Raw genomic sequence first — 24,959 nt, forward strand, 5'->3', positions numbered from 1 at the left:
TCATATGCTTGATTCATTCAAAATGTATTTGAATTACAATGGTTTTAATAAGCTTTACTTAACAGAAAGAAAAGTATTGCGTCCTGTTACCAGGAGTAACAACAGAAATTCGATACAAACTTTGTAATAAAAATTTAAATTACAATAGAGTTGGATCAACATTACTTATGAAAAAATCGTTTTTCCTTCGAAATTTTTGGCTGCCTTTAGTCTGCTATTGCCGATAAAATTTCACCCACTTTATTACTAACGGCTACACTCGGCCACATAAATTCTGCGAAATACGCGTCCAACTGATGTCTCGCAGTTCCGCTAATCTTCTTGTTCGGTCATTACACGGATCAGCACAGCCTATCCGCGTATGCGCTCCGGTTTCCGGATCCACGAAGTTATGTCGATGGTTTGTTTTCTAATATTCAAAATCAGCTTTTTTTAATTCTTCGGTTTTTTAGCTACGCCAGCAATATAAAAACATCGTTGAGACATCCTGTGCAACAATTTCTCGAAATAGCGTGCTTATTTTATTTTCCGATCGGACACTGAACGCAAAAAGCATTTCTTCGTTTTATCGGCAAATGTCGTCAAACACCCATTGCTTGAGAAATAATCGGCCACAATTACTTTTCATTTCGAGAACAGACTTTCGATTTTAATTCGACTTTCGATTTCGATTTCATCGATTTTAATAATTAGACTTCCCTCTTCGCCTAATATTCTTCGTTGAACGCTTCTGCAAGTACTGGAAGCAAATTTCCCGCATATAATTGTTCCAATCTACGTTACTTTCTGAATTGAAATCCATTGGATGTTGGCACCAAGACACAGAAGTAAGTTCTTCTGCCTAACAGTAAATAAAGCGCAAGGCTTCTTTAAATGTAATCCTAGACCACCCCCCAAAAAACACGCTAACACCAACAGTATGCCGACAACGTTATACCTCAGGCGACATTTCTTACCTACTTATAACCTCACTACGTGGCCGTTTCAATATAAACAGTTTCGTAGTAAAATGTCCTTCTCTTGGAAGAAACTTATACCATCTTTTCTTCCTTCCTCGGTAAATTCCAGATTTTCATCATTGTCGCAAAATGGAGGAAAACCCAGATATCAGTATAACAGGAATAAAATGATAATAAATTCGAACAAACCACTAATAAGAAGTTACCGATTTTTGAAAATAAGCTCCACCTATATGTATTATCGATAGCCAGTTACCTGCGTAAACCAGAATCTGGTGTTATTCCTTCGGGTAGGCGAACTTGGCTTCAGGTCCCTATAAGCGATAAATACTTAGCTTTCTGATAGATAATTTTGTTATCCTTCCATGAAATGCATATATTTCTGCAAATGCATGTATTACATTGAATGAAATGCATATATTACAATAGCCTAGCTTATCCGATAGAATAATTTTGTAATCATAGTGTTCTTGTGATCATTTAACCCTTTTATTGCCAATCACGCACAGGCTCGTGATGGTTCCTGTGGCTTCCTTAAAGAAGTGCATATGTTTCTGCAGAAACTTATAAAGTAATAATTTAATAAATTAGATAAGGCTGAAGAAAATATATGGCTGCATAGGAGAGATTTGAACGACTTGACGTGCAAAATAATAGACAAACATTATACATGATAATGGAAATCGTAAATGAAAAAATAGCCCGTAAGAGTCTGGCCATGGGCACCTTTCTCTGTTCTCGATTGCTCTAAAAACAATTATTTTTTCATACTTGTACTAAATCTTCCCATCTTGTTTTTCCTAATCCAATATTTTTCATAGCTTTCATGGAGGCTTTTCTTTGCTCTGACCATTCGACGCCATTTTTACCACCGAAACCTGAATGAAAAATGAAAGAAAATATAATAAAATTTGAAAAATGGGCTGAATTAAAAAATGCACAACTAGAGCATAAAGAAGAAATTATGACAAGATTTTAAAATAATTTTAATTAGAAATAGTTACAATAAATATTTTCCAGAATAGCATAATAAATATTACATATTATGCAGTAGCAAATCTACTGCATGTGTCCGAACATAACATGATGCATGTAAGCTGAGAGCTACAATTTGATGGAAAAATTCAGTTAAAGAGAAAAACTCATAATATAAGCCCAATTTAAAGCTGCCCTGTAAATCCAGCTGCATATCACCAAAAGATCGAATAGGACGTTGTTTAATTTATCCACATCCTATCAGACTAGACAAAGGTGAATGCCAAGTCTTCGGTCGTCGGACATAGATACCAAGAAATTAGATATTAGAATATCAAGAAATTAGAATATCAGAATTAAATAAAAAATATTTTTCATGCATGTTACCGTAACAGGACAGAACAGGAAACCACGAAAAAAGCAGCTGCACCGTCATGATGTCTTATCAGCTCAATTGCTTGTTACATGGGAGTATCCACTGTCTGCTGTCATAAGAGTCGAAGACTTATGCTATCTTAACAGTCAAAGATAAGACTACATATAAGCAATCATATCATCAGATAAATGAAGACTTTTCATTTAATTGTAAGGAATTAATTGCATTCCGCCATTCATATTTTCATGGTTTAAGTGGTTAGTAAGTTAACTGAAAGATCTGCTGTTTAGACTGGGCGAGTATATTTTTATTTCTTGCATCACCAAAGCTTAACATTCCGTACAATGGGCTCCAGAATTAAAATGCAGTAGATAATAATTCCTTGATACTGGTTTGCTTTGCCGGTATCATGCTTTTACGCCCTTTTAAGTGGTAGAGAAAATAACGAATTAATCGCCTTCTCTAATATGTGTTCTCGTCCCTATCATGCCCAACTAGCAAAACTGTAGATGAAATTCAGCAAGAATGTAGAACCATTAAGAGTCTCTTAGTAGAAATCACGGAATATCAGCAGTCCCTCTCCAGGGCTCGAATACCGGAGCTTCCAAATGCTAGCTGGATATGCTTTTCAATTACACCACCAAGGTATGCGGTAACGAAGGGAAGAATTCCTTCCTTTCTCCCCCACTTAAGGGGTGACAGGGCAAGAGGTGATACAGTCGCCAAATCCTGGTAGCAACGAATTATCATCAGTACCTGTTATGAATTAGTTCACAAAAAAAGGTAAGTGGACTGTAATATATCACTTGTTTATTTTACATAACACTTTGAAATAGAAGGAATGCCGTCCATGTGACGACACAGCTCACATCACTCCATGCACAGTAGCAATTAATAAAACAAAAAAGAATAGAATACAAATCACATAAATTATGAGTTGAAAGTTCGTTACCATAGCAACCAGAATTGAATCATCAGGCGGCAACGCCATCTAATGTTGCAAAGACACACTAGTAATTCGTTTGGTACGAAAAATACTAAACATAGCCCCCGGCCTTGAAGCCTTCTAAGGATTCAAAAAAGACAAATAGTTAAAGCATACATAATAACATTAACAAAAAAAATTAATTGAAAATATAACTAAAATTAAAGTTCAATAATATGAAAAAAGTCAATAGTTCATAGTTCATATTAGTCATGATTGGGGATAAGACACAATTTAGTAACAGCTCGTTTGAAATCACCAGCGGCTGTATGGATTGTAGCCACTCGAACTTTTTTATCACTACCTGGATGAATTAAGGCAATTCTTCGAATTTTCCATTGGTTTGGAGGCAGTTGTTCGTTTTTGATCAGAACTAAATCACCACATTTTAGATTTGGAGACGCACGAAACCACTTAGCACGTTGTTGAAGTGTTGTTAAATATTCTGCACACCATCGTTTCCAAAAATGTTGCACAGTCTGTTGAACTAGAGACCAACGTTTAAGTCGTGAAGATTTCACATCACTCAAGTCAGATTCCGGAATGGCAAGCAAAGGGGCTCCAATCAGAAAATGACCTGGAGTCAATGCACTAAAGTCGTTTGGATCACTAAACATCGCACAAAGAGGACGGGAATTCATACACGCTTCCACTTGTGTAAGCACTGTTAAAAATTCCTCGTAAGTTAGAAGTTTGGATCCTAATACTCGTTTAAGATGAAATTTCATGGATTTCACATTAGATTCCCACAAGCCACCGTAGTGAGGAGATGTCGGAGGATTAAATAACCAAGTTATACCTTCTGAGGTAATGTAGTCACATAATTCACTGCTTTTCTCAATGCGAGCTGCATTTTTATAAATCTCCTTCAGTTCCTTACTAGCACCTTTGAAGTTAGTAGCACAGTCACTCGAAATTTTAGATGGTTTGCCTCGTCGGGCGATAAATCTTTTTAGAGCTGCTAAAAACGTTGAAGTTGATAAATCACTGACTAACTCCAAGTGTACAGCTTTTGTTGAGAAACACACAAAAATGGATATGTAACACTTGAAAGTTTTTGTTCTTCTCCCAACTTGGGACTTAATAGAATATGGACCAGCATAGTCAACACCGGTGACTGCAAAAGTCTTGATGGTTGAACTCTGGGCGAGGGTAAATCACCCATTATCTGGGTCACAGTCTTGCCTCGATTTCTAATACAAGGAATACATCTGTGAATAATCTTTCTCACTACGCTTCTCACCGCAAGAATCCAAAACTGCATTCGTAAAGTGCTTATTAATAATTCTTGACTAGCATGCAAATAATTGACATGGTAATGAGTTACGATGAGATTAGTGACATGTCCTTCCTTTGGAAGCAAAATAGGATGTTTGCTATTTTCAGGAATGTTTGCATTTTTTAAGCGACCACCTACTCGAATGACGCCTTCTTCATCAAGGAAGGGAGTTAATTGTATTACTCGGCTGCTCACACCTTTTAATTCTCTCGATGTTTTTAAATAAGAGAGCTCTTGAGGAAAATATGATTCTTGGACATTTTTTATCACTGTTTTTGTAGCTAATCGAAGCTCATCGGTTGTCAGAAAACCTCTCAAACGATTTTCGGAGAAGTTTCGACAGTTGTAAATAAATCTTAGGCATAATGCAACTATACGACGTAATTTTGTCCAAGATGAATACCGTTTAAAAATGTCATTTTCCTTTGCCGCACAAGATACTGAAATGCAAGTTTTTCTTTCTTCTCTACGAACTCCTTCATAATCTACATCAGAAAGATGTTCACTGTCAGGACATGGTTCGAAATCTTGTGAATATAACCAAGTAGGTCCAATGAACCATCGTTCACACTTCAGAAATTCTGCTGGAAACATTCCTCTTGTACCTGAATCAGCTGGGTTCCGCTTTCCATTGATATGGTTCCACCTTACATTAGGAATTGTATTCTGTATTTTAGCAACGCGGTTTGCAAGAAAGGGAACCCAACGGTATGGTTCTGCAAAAATCCAGGACAGTACAACAGTTGAATCTGTCCAGGCCAAAACTTTACGTATAGGAAACTCTAAATTTTCTAACACTGATTTAAGCAAATTCACTAACAAAACTGCGGCGCATAACTCTAATCGAGGTAATGATTGCACTTTCAGAGGAGCAACTCTTGTTTTTGATATTAAGAGTGTTACTTTGATGTCCAAATTACGTGACACTGAACGCAAATAAATTGCTGCACAGTAGCCTTTCTCGGAGGCATCACAAAAAGCACAGATATCAATATAGTTCACATCAGGAATCAAAACAAATCTCGGTATTTTTAATTGTTGAATAAGATGTAAATCATTTCGGAAAGTCTTCCATTTGTTAGCAATCTCATAACTAACAGGTTCATCCCACGATAAATGGAGTTTCCACATCTCTTGTATCAAGATTTTGACATAAATAATACAAGGAGCAAGCCAACCCAATGGGTCAAATATTTTCGCTAAATCAGAAAGGATATCTCTTTTAGAGTATTTAAGCTTTTCACCAGAAATGGATACGGAAAAGTTAAAGTAGTCTTCACGGGGGTTCCAATTAATTCCTAAAACTTTGATTGAGCTATCGTCTTGAATTTTCATAGCCTCAGAATCATTTCCCAACTCCTGGGGTATATTCTCTAACACTGACAAGTCATTGGATGACCATTTACGCAGAAGAAATCCTCCACGTTCCAACATTTGCAAGAGTTGATTTACTAGATTTTTGCACTCTTCAGTGTTTTGAGCACCTACCAAACAATCATCTACAAAAAAGTTTTGAAGTACAGCCTTCGAAGCTAAAGGATAGTTATTCTGCTCATCGTAGGCAAGTTGGTATAAAGCACGAGTAGCCAAATATGGAGCCGAGGCAGTGCCGTATGTGACAGTATTAAGTCGAAATTCTTGAATAGGATCACTTGGACGGTCCCGCCAAAATATCCTTTGAAAGTTTCTATCCTCTTCATTAACTAGAATTTGTCTAAACATTTTCATGATATCAGCTGTGACAACTACTGGGTAACATCTGAATTTGACCAAAACTGGAAACAGCTCTTGTTGTATTCTGGGACCTGTCATCAATATGTCGTTAAGAGACAGTCCTGATGAAGACTTACTAGTAGCATTAAATACCACACGTATTTTACTCGTAGAGCTAGATTCCTTAATTACTGCATGATGTGGCATGTAGTATGCCTGACTTGGGGACTCTGAACTACGGACTGGTTCCATGTGCCCGAGATCCAAGTATTCCTTCATGAAATGTTTATACATATCATATGTATCAGGAGATCTTAAGAGATTTCTCTCTAAAGATTTAAATCTTTGTAAAGCAAGATCTTTAGAATTACCCAACCTTGAAGGGTTATCTTTAAATGGAAGTTTCACTACATAACGACCATTTTGATCACGGAAGTGTGTTGTTTTAAAGAACTCTTCACATTTTTTATCTTCACTTGAAATACGTTTGACTTCCGGAATGGAGTCTAAAGACCAAAATCTTTCAACTAATTCGTTTGTATTCAACTGAAGATTATTCACTTTAAAAGTGTTAGTTAGATTCAAATCATCAGTAATAGTGTTCCCGGAAATGATCCAACCCAACTGAGAACAAATTGCAAAGGGTAATGATTCTCCTCTCTTTATGATGTCTCCCTTAAGCATAGTAAAAAATACATTTACACCTAACAAAATATCTATTGGTTTTCTTTCATAGAACTTAGGATCAGCTAAGACTAGATCGTCAAAATGATTCGCAATTTTAGAAGGAAGCGACACGTTAGGCACATCTGAAGTTATCCTTGGAATCACGAATGCATATGTTCGAAATTTGGAATTTGACTCAAAGTGCGGGGTAAAGATTAATTCCACTTCTCCACTTGTTACAGTGTTGAACGAACCAAGGCACGATACTTCAATTTTTTTGTTAAATCTGCCTAACTTTAGTTTACTGACACACTCTTCACTTATAAAGCTGGCTTCACTGCCACAGTCTAGTAAAGCCCTGCAAGGGATGGCTTTACCATTGGAATCACTAACTTTAATGAGAGCAGTACACAGTAATACACGTTTTGATTCACCTTTAGAATAACTAAATTGTCCTGTACATGTTGTGGCATTTGTAACGACTTCATTCTTTGATAAGAACACTTCGGCTTTGGGGGAGAGTGAGGACGTTTGTTTTGGTTTCTCATTTTCACTAGTTTTGATATTTCGATCAAAATGAAGAACAGTATGATGAGGTAACTTACACGTCATACATTTATGTAAACTACGACAGTTTTTCACTAAATGAGGCTGAGAAGATAAACAATTAAAACAAAGTTTGTGTTTCTTAACAAATTCGATTCTTTTTTGGACACTTAAGTTTAAAAACTTAGCACATTTGTGAAGAGAATGATCTTCCTTGCACATTATACAACAGTTTTTACTCAACACTAAAGAAGTTAATTTGGAATTAGAAAATTTCCTAAAATCTTTAGATTGGTTTCTACTATTCTGCAGGGTTCTAGCGTGGTCTTTTAGAAACTCGAGTAAATTATCTAAAGTACCTAATTCATCTTTTTTCAAAGTTCCTTCCCACCAAAATTTTATGTTTTTATCTAATTTCTCAGTTATCAGATAAACAAAAAGAACATCAGAAAGATCAGAAACTTCTAGCTTAAGAGTTTTCAAAGAGCGTATACATTCATTCACTACATCAACACAATGTAAAATAGCTTGAGCTGAATCAGAAACATTTGGCAAATTAAACATTTTACGGATTAATGCATTAGTTAATTCTCTTTTATTAGAATAACGTTCCTGTAAAAGTTGCAACGCTATATCATAATTAGCATCAGAAATAGGAATTGACTCAATAATAGACAGAGCCTTTTTTTTACAAGAAGCTTTTAAATATTGAAACTTCTGACATTTAGAAATATTCGGATTGTTATCTACACTAGCCTTAAAAAGATCATAGAAACTAATCCACTCATCTATATTTTCCCCTGTAAAGGTAGAAAGTTCTAATTTTGGTAATCGAACGTCAGACGAATTTACTTTTGCTGCACTACTTGTTTCGATAACAGAGTCACTGGAAAGTTTCTGTAACTTTTTATTTATAGTTATCCATAATTCATCTAAAGTTTCTTGTATTGTTTGTTGTTCCGTAATGAATGTATCACAATCTTTTTCAGGACACAACAAAAATATTTCCTCATAAATAGAACGAAGCTCACTGTTAAAAGCATTTAGTTTCGTTTCGAACAACTTTACCTCTAAAATTTCTGCTTGTTCTAAATTCGAATTTACCTTGCCTTTAAATGTTGTTATATTGCTTTTTAGAACCTTCTTTTTAGTTAAAACTGGTTTCAAATCAGCGATTATGAATAACAATAAATATTATACTAACAATTCTAGCAAAAGAAGATGAAATACTGGAACGTACTCACCCCAATGTTGAGGTTTCTACGCTACACCATGCCACGGGAATATTCCACAAATCGAATCGAAAGAACACTAAGCTGTTTATTAATCCACAAATCGAAAGTGATTTAACTTGCTAATATTTGAATAAATCACATCATATCCAAAGATCGGTAACTCTTCTCTCCGGTCGCTAGGACAAGAAATGTTATGAATTAGTTCACAAAAAAGGTAAGTGGACTGTAATATATCACTTGTTTATTTTACATAACACTTTGAAATAGAAGGAATGCCGTCCATGTGACGACACAGCTCACATCACTCCATGCACAGTAGCAATTAATAAAACAAAAAAGAATAGAATACAAATCACATAAATTATGAGTTGAAAGTTCGTTACCATAGCAACCAGAATTGAATCATCAGGCGGCAACGCCATCTAATGTTGCAAAGACACACTAGTAATTCGTTTGGTACGAAAAATACTAAACAGTACCTATTTTTACACCACTTGCATGCATTTGACACCTTTTGCATTTAAATTTTACACATTTCTTTGAGCATTGGGCTATGAAAAAAGCAAGAATTACGAAGAATGAATAATATTCTCGGCGGGTCTCGAACTCCAGATCTTCCTACTGCTAGTCTGGTATGTTTTCCATTTGCACCACGAAAGCATACGGTAAGGATGTAACAGTTGCATGAAGCTATTTCTACTTGTAACCTGTTTCAAATCTACTCTCACCCCTCAAATGTTAGTTAGAAGCTATGTAGTGAATTATCACTCATAGATTAATTAAATGGTGAAACACAACATCTAACCTCTAACTCGTGTTGTACGTCACCACTTGTGACTGATAAATTCACATAGTACAAAGCAAAATTACCAGTCGCCTGGGCAGTGAAAAAATTTCTGAATTTAGAAACATAAATACTTTCTGAGCGACGTTCCAAGCAACTGACCGGCAGCTAAAAAACTAGCTCTAATCTTAACTTAGCGGCCAGGCTAACGTATTTTCCTTCTCGACCAGCGTCTTTTCGTTAATAGGAAAGCGAAGTGGCATGCAGCTTGATCCAGACACTCCTACAGTTATGAACTATTTCTCTAATTTAGCAGGAAAGATATAAATTAAACGTAACTTGTTAGTGAAATTCAACTACAATGCCACAAGGAAGGGCGTTCCTTAGAGAGGCCCAACTAACTTATCATGTCACTGAACATTTCAACTACGTAACGTTTCATATGCATTACTTGACACACAAATTCACGCAGAGTGGATTAAAATATACTGTTTATTAAGAAAAATAGCAAGGCGAGCATAATATTCTAGGTGGCATTGCATTCTAAGGACATTTCAGAACTAGCACTGGCTGGCAGATTAAACATGCACATGCAACATACGGTGCTGCTTTAAAAGCATGTAGCAAAAAGATCATTAACCATTGCATCTACTGGTTAAGGTTAAAATATAAAAATAACAAATTTTTTTGTCACCAAATATTATCCTTTTAAGATTAAATTCATATAGTGCATCCTTTTATTGCACTGACTTGAGATGGCTCTCTGATCAGAGATGTAGTTAGCGGTGCCGCTTACTATATAGTTGGTCCCAAGTTCGAATAACCCGCAGAAGGTTTGGATGTTTGTAATCTGTAGGTCTTTGAGCCTTGGAGGGAATGGAAAATACTTCCGAGCCGAAGTAATTAGACTTCTAGCTAATGTTTAATGAAAAGTCTCAAATACTACCTAAGATTGATGCAATAAGACAATTTATCTGACAACTCATGAATATCGTTCGTTGTTTAATGATGACTGCTCAAATAAATTAATCCAAATTCAAAAATTATGTATAACTTCATGGCACTTATTATCTTACAAAGACCACATGACCTGAAAATATCACTGAGCGCTGATAAGTATATCTTTTAAGGGGACTCCTACATCTTAAACCCCTCATGATCTTCGAATATGTGACTGTTGCAAGAACTGGTATATTTTATTTATTTTAAAAGCAATTACTTCCAACTTTTTACAGCTGACTGCATAATATAGCTGCTTTGGAAAATAGTAAACAGAAAGTTTGTGTTGCCACAAATATTTTTGTAATTTAATCCTCTTTGTGACAAAATATTTTGCCATGTTTCCCCCTTGCGCGCATGATATTTTAAAAATGGTAATCGTACATACTTGAAATTTGACGGAATTCTTTATATGGGCACTATTTTCTAACTGAACCAACAGTCTGATGAATATTTTAATATTGAAAAATTTTATGGACGAAATCATTAAAAATTTTGTTAATAAAATACATTTTATAAACTTAACTCAAAATAAAATAAAAATTTAACATGAAATTTTTAGAATTTTAGGTTCACAGTAGTTTCCAAATGTTATAAAAGCTATATATTAAATATGGAATTAAATTATGAAACAGAATGTTTTAAAATGTGCGCGCAAGTTGGAAACACGACGAAAAATGTTGTCACAAAGCGGATTAAATTATAAAAATATTTGTGGCAACACAAACTTTCTGATTACTATTTCAGAAAGCAGCTATATTATGTAGTCAGCTGTAAAATGTTGGTAGTAATTGCTTTTAAAATAAATAAGTTATCCCAATTCTTGTAACAGTCATCTATTGAAACGTCTTATGGGTTTTAAGGTGTATGAGTCCCCTTAAGTGCTCTCAGTATTCGTATACACTGTTGATAGAATCCAGATAGGATATCCTGGAAGTATACTAGGTTATGGTATTAATCACTTTGATGTATGTGTTCAGGAGATCAAGGGGATATTGCGGGATGTGCTAAGCAGGAAATTGAATCTTTACAATATCCGTGCATCTTCGACGTACTCTATCAAGGATTTTCAGGGAATATACCGAGATCTGATATTAATTGTACTAGGATAATGTTTATGAGGTGAAGGGAGTATTCCTGGATGTCTCAAATATGTGGCAAGAAGGAATTTAATCCTCACAAAATTCAGTACATTGCCGATGGGACCTAGTGATGATATCCTCGGAATAAACTTGGAATGTGCCAGTTAGTACTCGAGAGAATGTGCTTAGTTTAAAGGAATATCCCTGGATATCCTGAGGATGTAGCAAGAAAGACTTTATATCCTCACAGCGCTCGTTACTCTATCGATGGTACCAAATGATTATATACTGAGAATATAATGGGCTGTGACATTACATAATCTGAAGAATGGCCTTAGAAGGTTAAAGGAAGATTCTTCGGTATCTTGTTCTGACAAGAAGAAACTCAAATCTTCACAACATCACATCCATTGTCGATAGGACCCAGTAATGATATCCCGAGAAAATAGGGGGATATGTTATTAAATACCTGGGAAATGTATATAGTAGGTTAAGGGGATGTTCCTGAATGTCTTGAGGGTGAGACAAGAAGGACTTTTAAATCAAAACAACATCCCGTACATTGTTGATAGGATCTAGCGAGGATTTCATGGGAAAATACTGGGATATGAAGAGCCAAATCTTTAGAAGATTTTAAAGGTAATACGAATAGGTTTGCTTAACGAATAATTCAAAGACCTTACCGAAACCTCCAGGCAGCAGACCAAAGAAATCTTCTGGTCTATTGGCAGTAGCAGTTTGGCTGAAGGCATCTTTAACTGATGTCCAGTCGTTGAGAATAACAGTATACTTCCTTCCAAGGTACAGCCTAAAAAAACAGTTACAAGTATTTCCATAAATAGCGTAAATATTAAGGGTAGTCAAATTTCATGTCAATAAGAGCTATAGAGTAAGCCTTAACTAAAGAGCCTATACTTAAGAACCTGGACTAAACTTATTTAAAAACTGCAATAAAATTTTATAAGAGTCGTAAATAGTTATTATTTGGTTTTCAAACAAATGAAACTCTGTGAATAGAAAGGAACATTTAAAATAAACTAATAGCGATTTTGCTTTTTTTTAATTTAATGTGTTTATTTATAAACACAAATAAACATATCTTATTGCTGTTTTTCTGTTTGCAGGAAAGTTCAGCGCTTATCCAAAATAATGGAAATACTGTGCTTTGTTTTCGTCAATTAGTCGGTGTCGGTAAACCTTAACTGCAGCCATCATAGTTTTGTGTTATTATGTTATATACATTCTCAAGTTTGTAAAAAATGCAAGTTTCAGATGTAAATAAATTTTATTTCGTAGTGAAAGAAAATAAGTGGCGTGTTAATTAAAATAATCTTACGAACAAGAAATAACAACTGTACTCAGTAAGAATAAAATGCTACAAAAAGAAAAATTTATTATGAACTTATTACGAAGGAATATTACTTAGTTAACAGTTACAATTTTTGCATTAAAAACTGCAAAGAAATGTTTTTTTTTTCTTACTTTAATTCGAGAGAGAATGAATATTGGCTCTGAAAACTGGTGCAATGTAAGCAAACGCTTGCACAAAACACCTGCCTAAAAACTAGCAGGATCAGATGTATAAAGTATTTTTTTTTCGGGGGGGGTTGAGAATACAAGCATGAGACGTCAGAAATAAATTTTAAGACTTACTTGGTAAGTCACAAGCATGATAAATGCATAAAATAACTTGACGTAATAATCAAAAATGTTTTCAAAGGTTTCTTTCAAGACATTTGTAATGCTAGAAAAATAGCAACCATTTTTAATCAGTTACATGTACAATCGCTCCTCTCTGCTTCTCGCTTCGACTTCCGCGGCTTCACTCTATCGCTCTTTTTTAAATTCCTATCTATTATTAGCTCACATTGTCCTTATAGCTTGTTCAAATTTTCAATCGTTAATAAAATATTTTTATTCATCTACTCAAGTTCAAATGCATTTCTTTAAACTTGTAATGGATGACACTTGATGTTCATACAGTTTTTCACATATTTAAAATTTTGAATTAATTTTTTTTTAATTTGTAGTTTTAATTTTTTTTCTTCGTTGACCTAAGTAGGAATTGACTTTTAATTTTTTTTTTATATTACTTGTTTTAAATATATTCATTGACAAGTTGATCGAGACAGTGAAAATGATATAGCACACGTTCGGTTGTCTGAGTCAATTATAGACCCCTGCATTAGAATGAAAATTAGAATTGTTGTATATATGGACTGTGGGCTTACGTATTCGAGCATCCCCACAAATCCTTCAAAAGTATTTAATAGCTTCCAGTTACATAACAGACGTACACGGTAAGGAGGAAGAAAATACATTACATTCTCCTCTACTTAAAGGGCGAATGATGTGGTGGAAAATCTCCCAGTCATTATAGGCTTGTCGAAGCACAAAATATGAAAAACGTGCAATGCCGTCGCCAGGATTCGAAATCCGAATCTATCGATTGCTAAACGGATGTGCTTCCAGTTATACCACTAATGAGCGCTGTAAGGAGGAAGAAACTGTATTATACACTGGGAATGGATTGATAATTAAAAGTCTACGTCCTTACTAATGTCTAAATTGATGAATTTGTAGATTAGTTCCTTAAGTATACACGCATATTAAAATATGTCAAAGAAATTAAGGAAAAATATCAAAAGAACACAAATCCAAGTATGAAATACCAGGACAGTTTTTACATTAAGATAAAAAAAATTGTTCTCATAGTAGTTTTGGGAAATTTGTGCTTTCTTAGCGAAACCTACGGCCGCTCAGAGGGTTAGCACGTTCTGTGTAACAAGCGGTCTAGCTTAATGAAGTATTGCTACAATGACATGCTTAACAATCCCAACCAATGCATAATAGTAGGTATTCCTTTTTCGAACGCCGACTCTTGACTGGATAAGGAAGTTAAACTGCGATCCGAGTACTTGTACGTTATTCTTCCCAAATCATTTCCAAATGAAGATAGCAGGCTATTTTATCTGTTATTTTCAATTTAAGAATTATATCCTACGCTCTCCGAAAATAACTCTGAAAGAAAGCAAGCTCTAAGAACATTTTAGAGCTTCATGATGAAGTTTCCAGAAAGACGCGTAATAATTTCCTTGGATACTGTATCTCTACCCGATGCTTTTCTATTTCTACTTCCTTGTACGAAGTAAAGGGAGTATTTACGGGTTATTAAACAGAAAGTTAAAGAAAATGCCTCAATTTTCATTCGTGAGTCCTCAGTTCCAGCTAGTATGTTTGAAATGAAGATCGCCACCCATAGCAGTGGGAAAATTATTATTTATAAATGTGAATATCCTGCAATTTAAGGTTATGGGGATTGTGAAGGGAGCAGAGAGCCATACAGCTAAAGCGCGGGATTTGTCCGATTGCTTTAACTTCCTCAAATCATTGACTGTTATCTGACAAACCAAAAGTTTTATTTCTTTTTTTTTTTTTTACATAAATTTGGATATCACCTCCTTAATGCCTATTTTTGGCACATTGATATCTTCGGTAGTTGGGGATGCTCAAGGTGTGAGCAAAGATGTAGAGATTTGTTAAATTTACTTAACAGTTAATTTTATTTTAACAAACATTCCTATCGCTTTCAACCCACGCTTTCTTGCCAGAATGTAAATGAATCAGCGCGCGTGGCTAACGTTGATTTACTAGCGATTAGATTTCTGTGGCGTTGAGCGCTTCTTGCCATTAAGCTTGTTTATGCCGACTTTTACGATTCAGAGACTGCCTGAGCGTTAAGTAACCAGTGAAAAGCCGTTAGACTAACATAATCTACTTAATTTTAAGTTACCTGTTACCTTTCTAGTTAAGCCAAAAGTATTAGCTCTTGTAAGTGCGAGCTGGTGTCATCTGTGAATCATAATTGAACTAATAAAGGGTTCTTTACACCCTTCGCTGGACGTTTCGTACTTAAGATTTAGGGATAATTCCTTACACACTCTATTATCGTTCTAGTTAGCTTAAGTACCTAAGGCTACGAGACGTTATAAGGTGCGTGTGCGTTTACGTGATTAGAACAATTTCTGTATTTTGCTTGAAAAAATGTCTTGCAATTCTCCAGTTATAATTGTGAGCTTCTGCGCAATTTAAGTCATAATTATCAAAGGGTCTTTTTACTTTGGGCTCTACTTTTCATAACTGTTGTTGTTGAACTTCGCTAAGTTTGGCTTGCCAGCCTTAATTTTGATTGACTGTGCACCGTAAATGTTATTTTCATTCACGAGGGAGAAAAGAATAGATAGGTTTTTGCATAATCAGTTTAGTCTCATTTATGCAGTTTTATAATTGTCTGCAATTAGACTATATTTCACTGGCTCGTCAAAATATTTTCTGATTACAGCTCTCAGAATTATTTTAAAATGTGATAAGAGTTTGCTCTGCATAGGCTTTACAGCCAGCCTTTCCAATTGGAAGTATATTTTTGTAGACAGTTACAGCATTTAGATTTAGATTCCTCGGATTTGGGGGAATCGCAACTTTCGTTGCCAACGGTAGACTTAGGGAAGGAATGATGGCAAACGACTTGCGCATAGTGGTTCGTTAGTACCGATATCATTGTTACAGCAAATGTTGACCTCTGTACCTTTTAACTTTCCTATGCAAGTCCTACAGGAATTGCACATTGTACATATACAGTGGCTCCTAAAAGTGTTCGTACACTTATGAGTTTCATTGAAATAGGGCTCTATTCATTAATTAAAAGTAAACTTTCTGAATGAGATTTTAATAATAAGATCTATAATCTATTCGTAACAAAATTACATGAAATATTTTTAAAATATAGTGAAACTTTATTTTTAAGAAATTAATAATAAAAAATCTGATGTGTACACCACATGACTTCCTTGTACGGAATATTAAATTACACGTATTTTTTCTTGCATTTCATTTAAACTTATTGGATTGAATTAAATCTACTTCGCCGACAGCGCGTAAACCACAATAGAATAAATGCATTCTTTAAAATTCACTCTATTTATTTACCATAGCGACACTCTGGCGCTAGGTTCACGTAACAGTATTATATTTCGTTTATATTATAACTCATAATGCACAAAATTTATATCATTTAAAGAATTATCTAATCGTTGCCACATGTTCTATTCAAATACTATAATAAAGCTAGAACGATGTATAAAAGAAATTAAACAAACAAAACAAAAAAGAAACATTTTTTCACAGACGATTGAGTATTTCTCATTCAATTAATTCAGTTCTCACTTCGCGACGAGGAAAAAATACATAAAATGTCAAAATATCTGTATTAAAAAATTACGAAGTCAATCTTAAACACTTATTTCCTCGACAAAATTCCAGAAAGGATTAAGCATGATTTAATTCGCAATAATAAATGAAGGCGTTATCTTTGTTGTTGCGAAGCTAAGTTTCTCTAGATTGGCAACAAATCTACTACTCTGCTGTTTCAAATGTAAACAAGCAATGGCCGCCATCAAAAACATTATTAGTCTTAGCGGCACTTAAACAACTTTAAAATTGTTGATAATTCTAAAAATATTGAATAGAGATTGACTAAAGGCATAAAAACCTTAACCGGAAGATAAGAACAACATAATTCAATCATTTTTAAAGCAAAAAATGTACAATTTACAAACATATAAGAGAAAAGAAACTGAGATCACTGAGCCGGGTAACAGAGTGGATATAAATATATTTATATACGTTTGGTGCGGCCGATTGCAACCAAAATACGAGGTGCACATCTACATGTTATAGCAGTCCTATATACAAAATTTCAACGTTCTGAGGCTACTTGTTTTTGAGTTATGCTAGATACGTATTTACGTACGTACATGCGTTCGTACAGACGCCACGAAAAATTCTGTTCAGAATTCATTTTAAAGCAGTTTTATAATTTTTTTGGAGAAAAAGAGTCTTTTATTTAGTCCTTACGTACAGATATCACGCAAAAACATCGTTAAATTTCATTCGATAGCCGTCAAAATGGATATTTTCGTTGAAATATGCTGCCTGAAACTTTTCGCGATTACAATACTTCTGTGGCGTTCCGACAGATACTTCAACTTCTATTCATGAGATGGCGCCACGTGTAAAATCCAGTTCTTAATCGGAGCAGCAAAGCGACATCTTTACTCACTCAGACTTCTCGTCACACAACTGTACGCGAAGGTAGCATGAACTGTGTTACGAGCTCTGTGTTGATCTCTGCAATGTAATTTAAATTGTAATTTAGTATTTAATATATTTTTTGTTATAGGAGATTGTCTACTCTTATTTTCTTTAATTATATCATGCATTAAGCACACACGACCACCAAAAGTGGTGACCTTTTGACTGAGCACGCTACTGAGAATGGATTTTCAACGACCCTAAGCCACGTGCATCCAAGGCATTCTGAAGAACTGACTAAAAATAGCAACGAATATGGACATTAAACGTATGCTACAACGTACCCCTTCAATTATTTCTAGAAGTATTGATATATATATTGCTTGTGTTTTTTTTCAAAGTCGTGCATATCATCGCAAGGAGCTTCAGCAAATCATCAATGTGATCTGTTCTGTTCCGCTGACTTCGCCAGTCGTGCAATAATTCTTCGATCATTCAACTTTTGTGACAAATGTAATACAATAGTGATTTTCGCTAAATGTGCTACATCAGTAATTTTTCTGCAACGTGCTACGGCAAAAATCTTCCCTCAGTGTTCGAAAGTAGTGAATTTTTTTTTCCCACGTGCTACAGGAGTGATTTCCTTTTTCCTTCGAAAGTGCCTTCGCAGTGTGAAGTGGTGATTTTGTGTGTGCGCAATACAAAATGAACGCATCATTTTTTTTCTCAAATAAGGGTTTCTTTTCAAATGCATTTCGGTAAAATATTATTTGTGTGTGTAATTGCTGACCCTGTATTATTTGTGTGTGTATCGTTACGTAAATTTTTTATGCATGGTTAAAATATTTATTGTTATGGCAAAATATCAATACTGTATCATCTTGCTACAATATTTGTGCTGTTAAGTGTTTATTATTTAAAGTGAAAATTATCTATCAGTATGCCCGACGATATTCCACCAGAGCCACAAATCACACGCGTTGCGGTGAAGCCACCGCCTTTCTGGAAAAATAATCCTTCATTGTGGTTCGCTCAGATCGAAGCACAATTTTCTATCGCTCGCATTAGTGAGGATTCTACAAAATTCAACCACGTAGTTGCAGCAATTGAGTCTGATATTCTGAATTCAGTGCATGACTTAATTCTCAAGCCACCTGATTGTGATAAGTACTCCAAACTGAAACAGCGGCTCATTGAAATCTATTCAGAAAGTGAATCTTCCAAAATACGTACTTTACTACAAGGACTTGAACTTGGAGATCAGCGACCTTCATACTTGCTGTCACGAATGCGTGATCTGGCAGGAAGCCATTTTAGTGACGACTTGTTGAAGTCACTATGGCTTTCGCGTCTCCCTAATAACATACAAATAATTCTTGCTGCTTCCAAAGAAGATCTAACCCGTTTAGCAGCAATGGCTGACAAAATTAATGAACTTGTTACTCGAGCTTATGTCAGTGCTGCTAATGTTGCACCTTCCAGTTCACCCCTCGAACAACAAGTGGCTGAATTGACCAAAAAAGTATCTGAACTCTCTACAAGTCTTCATGCTTCACGGAGATACAATCGATCAAATCAGGGCCCACGTAATAAATTTCGTGCCCGAAGCAGGAGTCCATCTCGTCTTAATACTCGAACGCAGTACAAAGAACCCACAAGTAGCATATGTTTTTATCATATGAATTTCGGCTCTCAAGCTCGCAAGTGTGCCCCTCCATGCACTTTTGTACAAGCGGGAAACTAAATGGGCGGTCTTCTGCTGGCCAACAGAATGTCCGCCACATCGACACAATAGTACTGGCTGATCGTTCAACTCAGTTATGTTTTCTAGTAGATACTGGAGCTGACATATCAGTGCTCCCGAGAACTAAAACAAATGCTCACCAACTTAATAAACTTGTACTTTATGCAGCCAATGGTACCCAAATTGCAACCTACGGCACCAAACTATTGACACTTGATTTAAATTTGCGCCGGACTTTCAACTGGCCTTTTATTATTGCTGATGTAACTCAAGCAATTATTGGTGTCGACTTCTTGACACATTTCCACCTTCTAGTGGATGTCAAGAATAATTGCTTAATTGATGCTACAACTCAGCTGACATCACAGGGCCAAGCTTCTCACGTATCAAACGTACCTACCAACATAAGTGTTTTATCGGGCAGCACACGGTTTCATCGGTTATTAGCAGAATTCCCTGACATTTTAAACCCATCCAAATCAGGGCAGCATCCTCATCAGCCAGAAGTGTATCACCACATTGAAACACATGGCCCACCGGTATTTTCCAAGCCTCGTCGTCTTTCTCCAGAGATGCTAAAAGCTGCTCGCAAAGAATTTGAATTCATGCTAGCACAGGGAACCATTCGCCCATCTAAAAGTCCATGGGCCAGTCCACTTCACATGGTTAAAACGTCTAATGGTGACTGGTGGCCTTGTGGAGATTATCGTCGACTTAATGCCGTCACAGTCCCTGACAGATATCCAGTCCCACATATCCAAGACTGTACCCACCTTTTTCATGGAACAAACATATTTTCTACCCTCGATCTTGCCAGAGCATATCATCAGATCCCAGTGCATGCTGAAGATGTGCCTAAGACCGCAGTGACTACACCATTTGGTCTCTTTGAGTACTTATATATGCCATTTGGCCTTCGCAATGCTGGCCAAACATTTCAGCGTTTCATACACCAAGTACTGTCTGGCCTCGATTTCTGCATCCCATATTTTGATGATATCCTGGTTGCATCTACAGATGCGAAAGAACATTTTCAACATCTGCGTCAGATTTTCACTCGTCTTAAAGATCATGGATTAAAACTAAATCCATCCAAATGTGTACTTGGTCAACCCTCAGTTTCCTTTCTTGGATGTCTTATCACCCAGAATGGAGTCAAACCTTTACCGGAAAGAGTCAAAGCAATTAACGACCTACCTCAGCCCAAAACCATCTCTGAACTGAAGCGTTTTCTAGCAATGTTAAATTTCTACCGACGCTTTCTGCCAAATGCCGCAAAAACACAAGCCTGCCTACATGAGTTTCTGAAGAATAGCAAAAAAAAAAAAACGATCAACGAGCTGTCCCTTGGACTGAATCTGCATCTGCAGCATTCGTGCAATGCAGACACGATCTGCCAAATGCAGCCACACTTTCTTATCACTCACCTAGTGATCAGCTCTCTATAATGGTAGATGCATCTGACACGGCCATATGAGCAGTGCTTCAAGCCCATACCACTAAAGGACTTTCCCCAATGGCATTCTTCTCCAGAAAACTTACCAATGCAGAAAGGAAATACAGCACATATGACAGGGAGCTACTTGCTGTGTACTGTGCTGTTAAATACTTCCGGCACAACTTGGAAGGACACGACTTCATCATTTTCACCGATCATCGACCATTAACCTTCGCTTTTAGAAAAAACTCTGACTCATGTTCTCCTCGTCAGCTTCGACATCTGGATTTCATCGCCCAGTTTAGTACAGATATCAGATATGTCTCTGGTACTGATAATTGTGTCGCTGATGCCTTGTCTCGGGTAAACAATATCAACCTCACTACCCCAGATTTCTCTGAAATTGCAAAAGCTCAATTGCATGATGAGGAACTCAAGAACCTAATCTCAAATCCACAAACCTCCCTTCAGTTACAACCGCTGCACATTGATCCAACGCTTAAAATTTACTGTGACATAAAGAACAATAGAATACGTCCCTATATTCCAGTCAATTTTAGACGTGAAGTGTTTAATGCCTTGCACAATTTGGCACATCCTGGAATCCGTGCCAACAAAAAGCTGATCGCAGACAGATTTGTCTGGCCAGCAATGAATCAAGACATCACAGAATGGACTCGTTCATGTATTAGATGTCAACGGTGTAAAGTATCCCGTCACACTCACAGCCCCATTCAACAATTTAACCTTCCAGCAAGACGCTTTGATCATGTGCACTTGGACTTGGTTGGCCCATTGCCTCCTTCAAATGGTTACACTTACCTCCTCACTTGTATTGATCGGTACACAAGATGGCCTGAAGCCATTCCTATTGAAAATATATCCGCTGAAACTGTAGCTCGAGCATTCATCTCCCAGTGGCTTTCAAAATTTGGCATGCCTACCACCATCACTACTGACCAAGGCCGACAATTTCAATGTCACTTGTTCGCATCCCTCACCTCTCTTCTTGGCATTCGCCATATTCGCACAACACCATACCATCCATCTGGAAATGGGATGGTGGAACGCTTTCACCGATCTCTCAAACACGGTCTGAAGTGCCACAGTAGCACACACTGGACAGAAGCCTTACCCCTAGTCTTGCTTGGTCTTCGCACAGCATTCAAAGAAGACATTAGTAGCACTTGTGCTGAAATGTTATATGGTGTAACCCTCCGTCTGCCAGGTGAATTCTTTCACCCAGAATCTACTCCAGTTATCGACCCTCCAACATTCCTTCAACGTTTACGTGAGACCATGAGCAATATCTCGCCAACCCCAGCATCTTCGCATAACCAGCCAAGCTATTTTGTACATCCTGCGCTTGAGACATCTTCGCACGTATTCGTGCGCAATGATGCAATTAAGCCAACTTTAACACCTTCATATGATGGTCCATTCAAAGTTGTCAAACGAACACCGAAACATTTCACCATCATCTGCAATGGCAAACAATCAGTGATTGGAATTGATCGTCTCAAACCAGCATTTCTAATGCAAGATCCAACAACTTCCTCATCAACATTACCCCTGGAAGAAAGCTTAAATCCCGTTAAAGAGCAACCTAAAACTACCAGATCTGGAAGAAAGGTTAAATTTAACCCAAAGTACTTATAACGTACCGATGGTACTTGGGGGGGGAGTACTGTGGCGTTCCGACAGATACTTCAACTTCTATTCATGAGATGGCGCCACGTGTAAAATCCAGTTCTTAATCGGAGCAGCAAAGCGACATCTTTACTCACTCAGACTTCTCGTCACACAACTGTACGCGAAGGTAGCATGAACTGTGTTCCGAGCTCTGTGTTGATCTCTGCAATGTAATTTAAATTGTAATTTAGTATTTAATATATTTTTTGTTATAGGAGATTGTCTACTCTTATTTTCTTTAATTATATCATGCATTAAGCACACACGACCACCAAACTTCCTTTTTACTTCGTACAAGGAAGTAAAAAATGACAAACATTTTATCTCACAAAAGTCTTCGTATACTTTAAAAAAATCTTGACATATTAGTAAATATTTTCATTTTTTGTTAAATTAACATTAGTAGGATATCCTTTAGCATCCACAACAGCTTTTAAATGTCTAGCAAGAGATTTTTTTTTTTATTTATTTATTTTTTTATTTATTTATTTCTGTATCAACGTTCATCCATTCTTCCATCATGGTTGTTTTGAGTTCGCTTTTCGTTTTAATGTCGTGTTTTCGTACTCTAACCTCCAGGTCTTTCCAGATGTGTTCTATGGGGTTTAAATCTGGCGACTGAGGGGGTGTTTTCAAAACCTGTGAACAATTAGAGAGACATTACATGCGAACGTTGAGAGCCAGCCGTATACGTAGGATGAAAGTTGTTTCCAATACCCAAATTTTGGGCTGGTAATTTTAAATTGTCGCTTAAAATATTTAAATAAAGAGAATGATTCATTATACCATCAATAAATACCAAATTACCTAGTCCTGATGCTGTCATGTCCCCCCCTCACACACACACAAGAACACCTCCACCGCTATGCTTAACTGTTCCAACTACGTTCTTAGAATGGAGTTCCTCATTTTTTCTTCTCCATACAGTTATTCGACCATCGGAACCAAAAATGTTAAATTTGCTTTCGTCAGCGAATAGGACATTATTCCAGTACGTTTAGGGTGTATTTATCAATGATTTTGCGAATGAAAGCTTAAACTTTCTGTTTTTCTCACTAAGAAAAAAATTTTTATGGGCAGAATGCCCATGTAATCCAGCTTCTCTGAGAACTCGTCGAACAGTTTCAGGTGAAATTGAAGTAAAAAACTTTGTATTAAATTTTGCAGAAACATTTACAGAACTCAAACGTGGGTTTTTCACAAATTTTTTAATAATAAATCTCTCATCGCGTTTAATTAACTTTCTCGGTCGACCTTTTCTTACTTGTTTTCAATCCGATTTTCTTCTTTAAAGCGTTTTATCACATACTGCGCTGTAGAATGGGATAAATTAACTAATTTAGCGATATTTCGAATTGATTTACCACTACAAATTGAAAAATTATCAATTTTCGAATGTTGTTTGTAATTTCTTTACGACTGCGACTCATTTTTCAATGATAAATAGAATATTATGAAGTAAACAATAAAAAATTAAAGCAAATGATTTTTTAAATGCCACCACAATGCAAAAATTAAAAAAAGCCGCAAACGATAATTCTAATTTTGATTTCATCCAAAAATATTTCAGTATACGAAGTCTTTTGTGAGATAAAATGTTTATAATTTTTTTTATTATTAATTTCTTAAAAATAAAGTTTCGCTATATTTTAAAAATATTTCATGTAACTTTGTTACGAATAGATTATAGATCTTATTATTAAAATCTCATTTAGAAAGTTAACTTTTAATTAATGGATAGAGCCCTATTTCAATGAAAATCATAAGTGTACGAACACTTTTGGGAGGCACTGTAGGTGAATTGCGGGGTTTAAGGCGGTATGACGAAGTGCAACGGCATCTTTTCTTTTCCCGTACCTTGGCGTCGCATCCTCAACTGCTCTACCTTAAGCTTATTTTCTACTGTACACTGGTGTGCAAAAATCAAAGACGAAGTCGAAAAATTAGGATATCAGCTGAACGAAGAGGCAGAGCGGACAGAAAGACCAATCAGGAGATTAAGTAAGGTGATGTACGATAGCACATGCGCAGATATGCAGGTAGACGTAATGGGGGAGTGTCTGAGTAGTATAAAGCATGTTGTCGGTGTAAGATCAGTATTTCTGGCAAAGAGATTGCACGCCGTATAGCAGTTAAAATCATACCGAGTTGCTGCCTCAGCGAGAAATGGCGAATAATCAATCTGTTAGACGACATCTGGATGCTTTTACCCGAGGTCGAATTATTGGGAAGTTGGAGGAAGGCCGCAGTGTGACAAGTGTGGCTGCAGAGTTCGGAATTGCTCATAGCATCGTTTCACGACTTTGGAGACAATTTTAAACTACAGGAACAGCTATCCAGGGGTTTAGTAGTGGTCGTCCACGAGGAACCACACCCGCAGATGACCGATATATTGC

At 36.2% G+C, this 24,959-nt stretch overlaps 1 protein-coding gene across 1 annotated transcript in view; it reads right to left on the bottom strand.

Annotated features, from left to right (window-relative positions):
• Positions 1-24,959, bottom strand: part of LOC118199122 (cytochrome P450 2J6-like) — a 58,594-nt gene that overhangs the window by 25,372 nt on the left and 8,263 nt on the right. Inside the window, exons 2-3 of the mRNA XM_035370925.2 lie at positions 12,283-12,407; positions 1,731-1,837 (exon numbers count right to left, since the gene is read on the bottom strand). Of these exons, the coding sequence (XP_035226816.2) occupies positions 1,731-1,837; positions 12,283-12,407 (232 nt within the window). The remainder of the gene's footprint in view (positions 1-1,730; positions 1,838-12,282; positions 12,408-24,959) is intronic.

The sequence above is a fragment of the Stegodyphus dumicola genome, chromosome 10 (genome assembly GCF_044657685.1).
Source record: "Stegodyphus dumicola isolate Sdum_Otavi_A_Nest chromosome 10, ASM4465768v1".
Lineage (NCBI taxonomy): Eukaryota > Metazoa > Arthropoda > Arachnida > Araneae > Eresidae > Stegodyphus > Stegodyphus dumicola.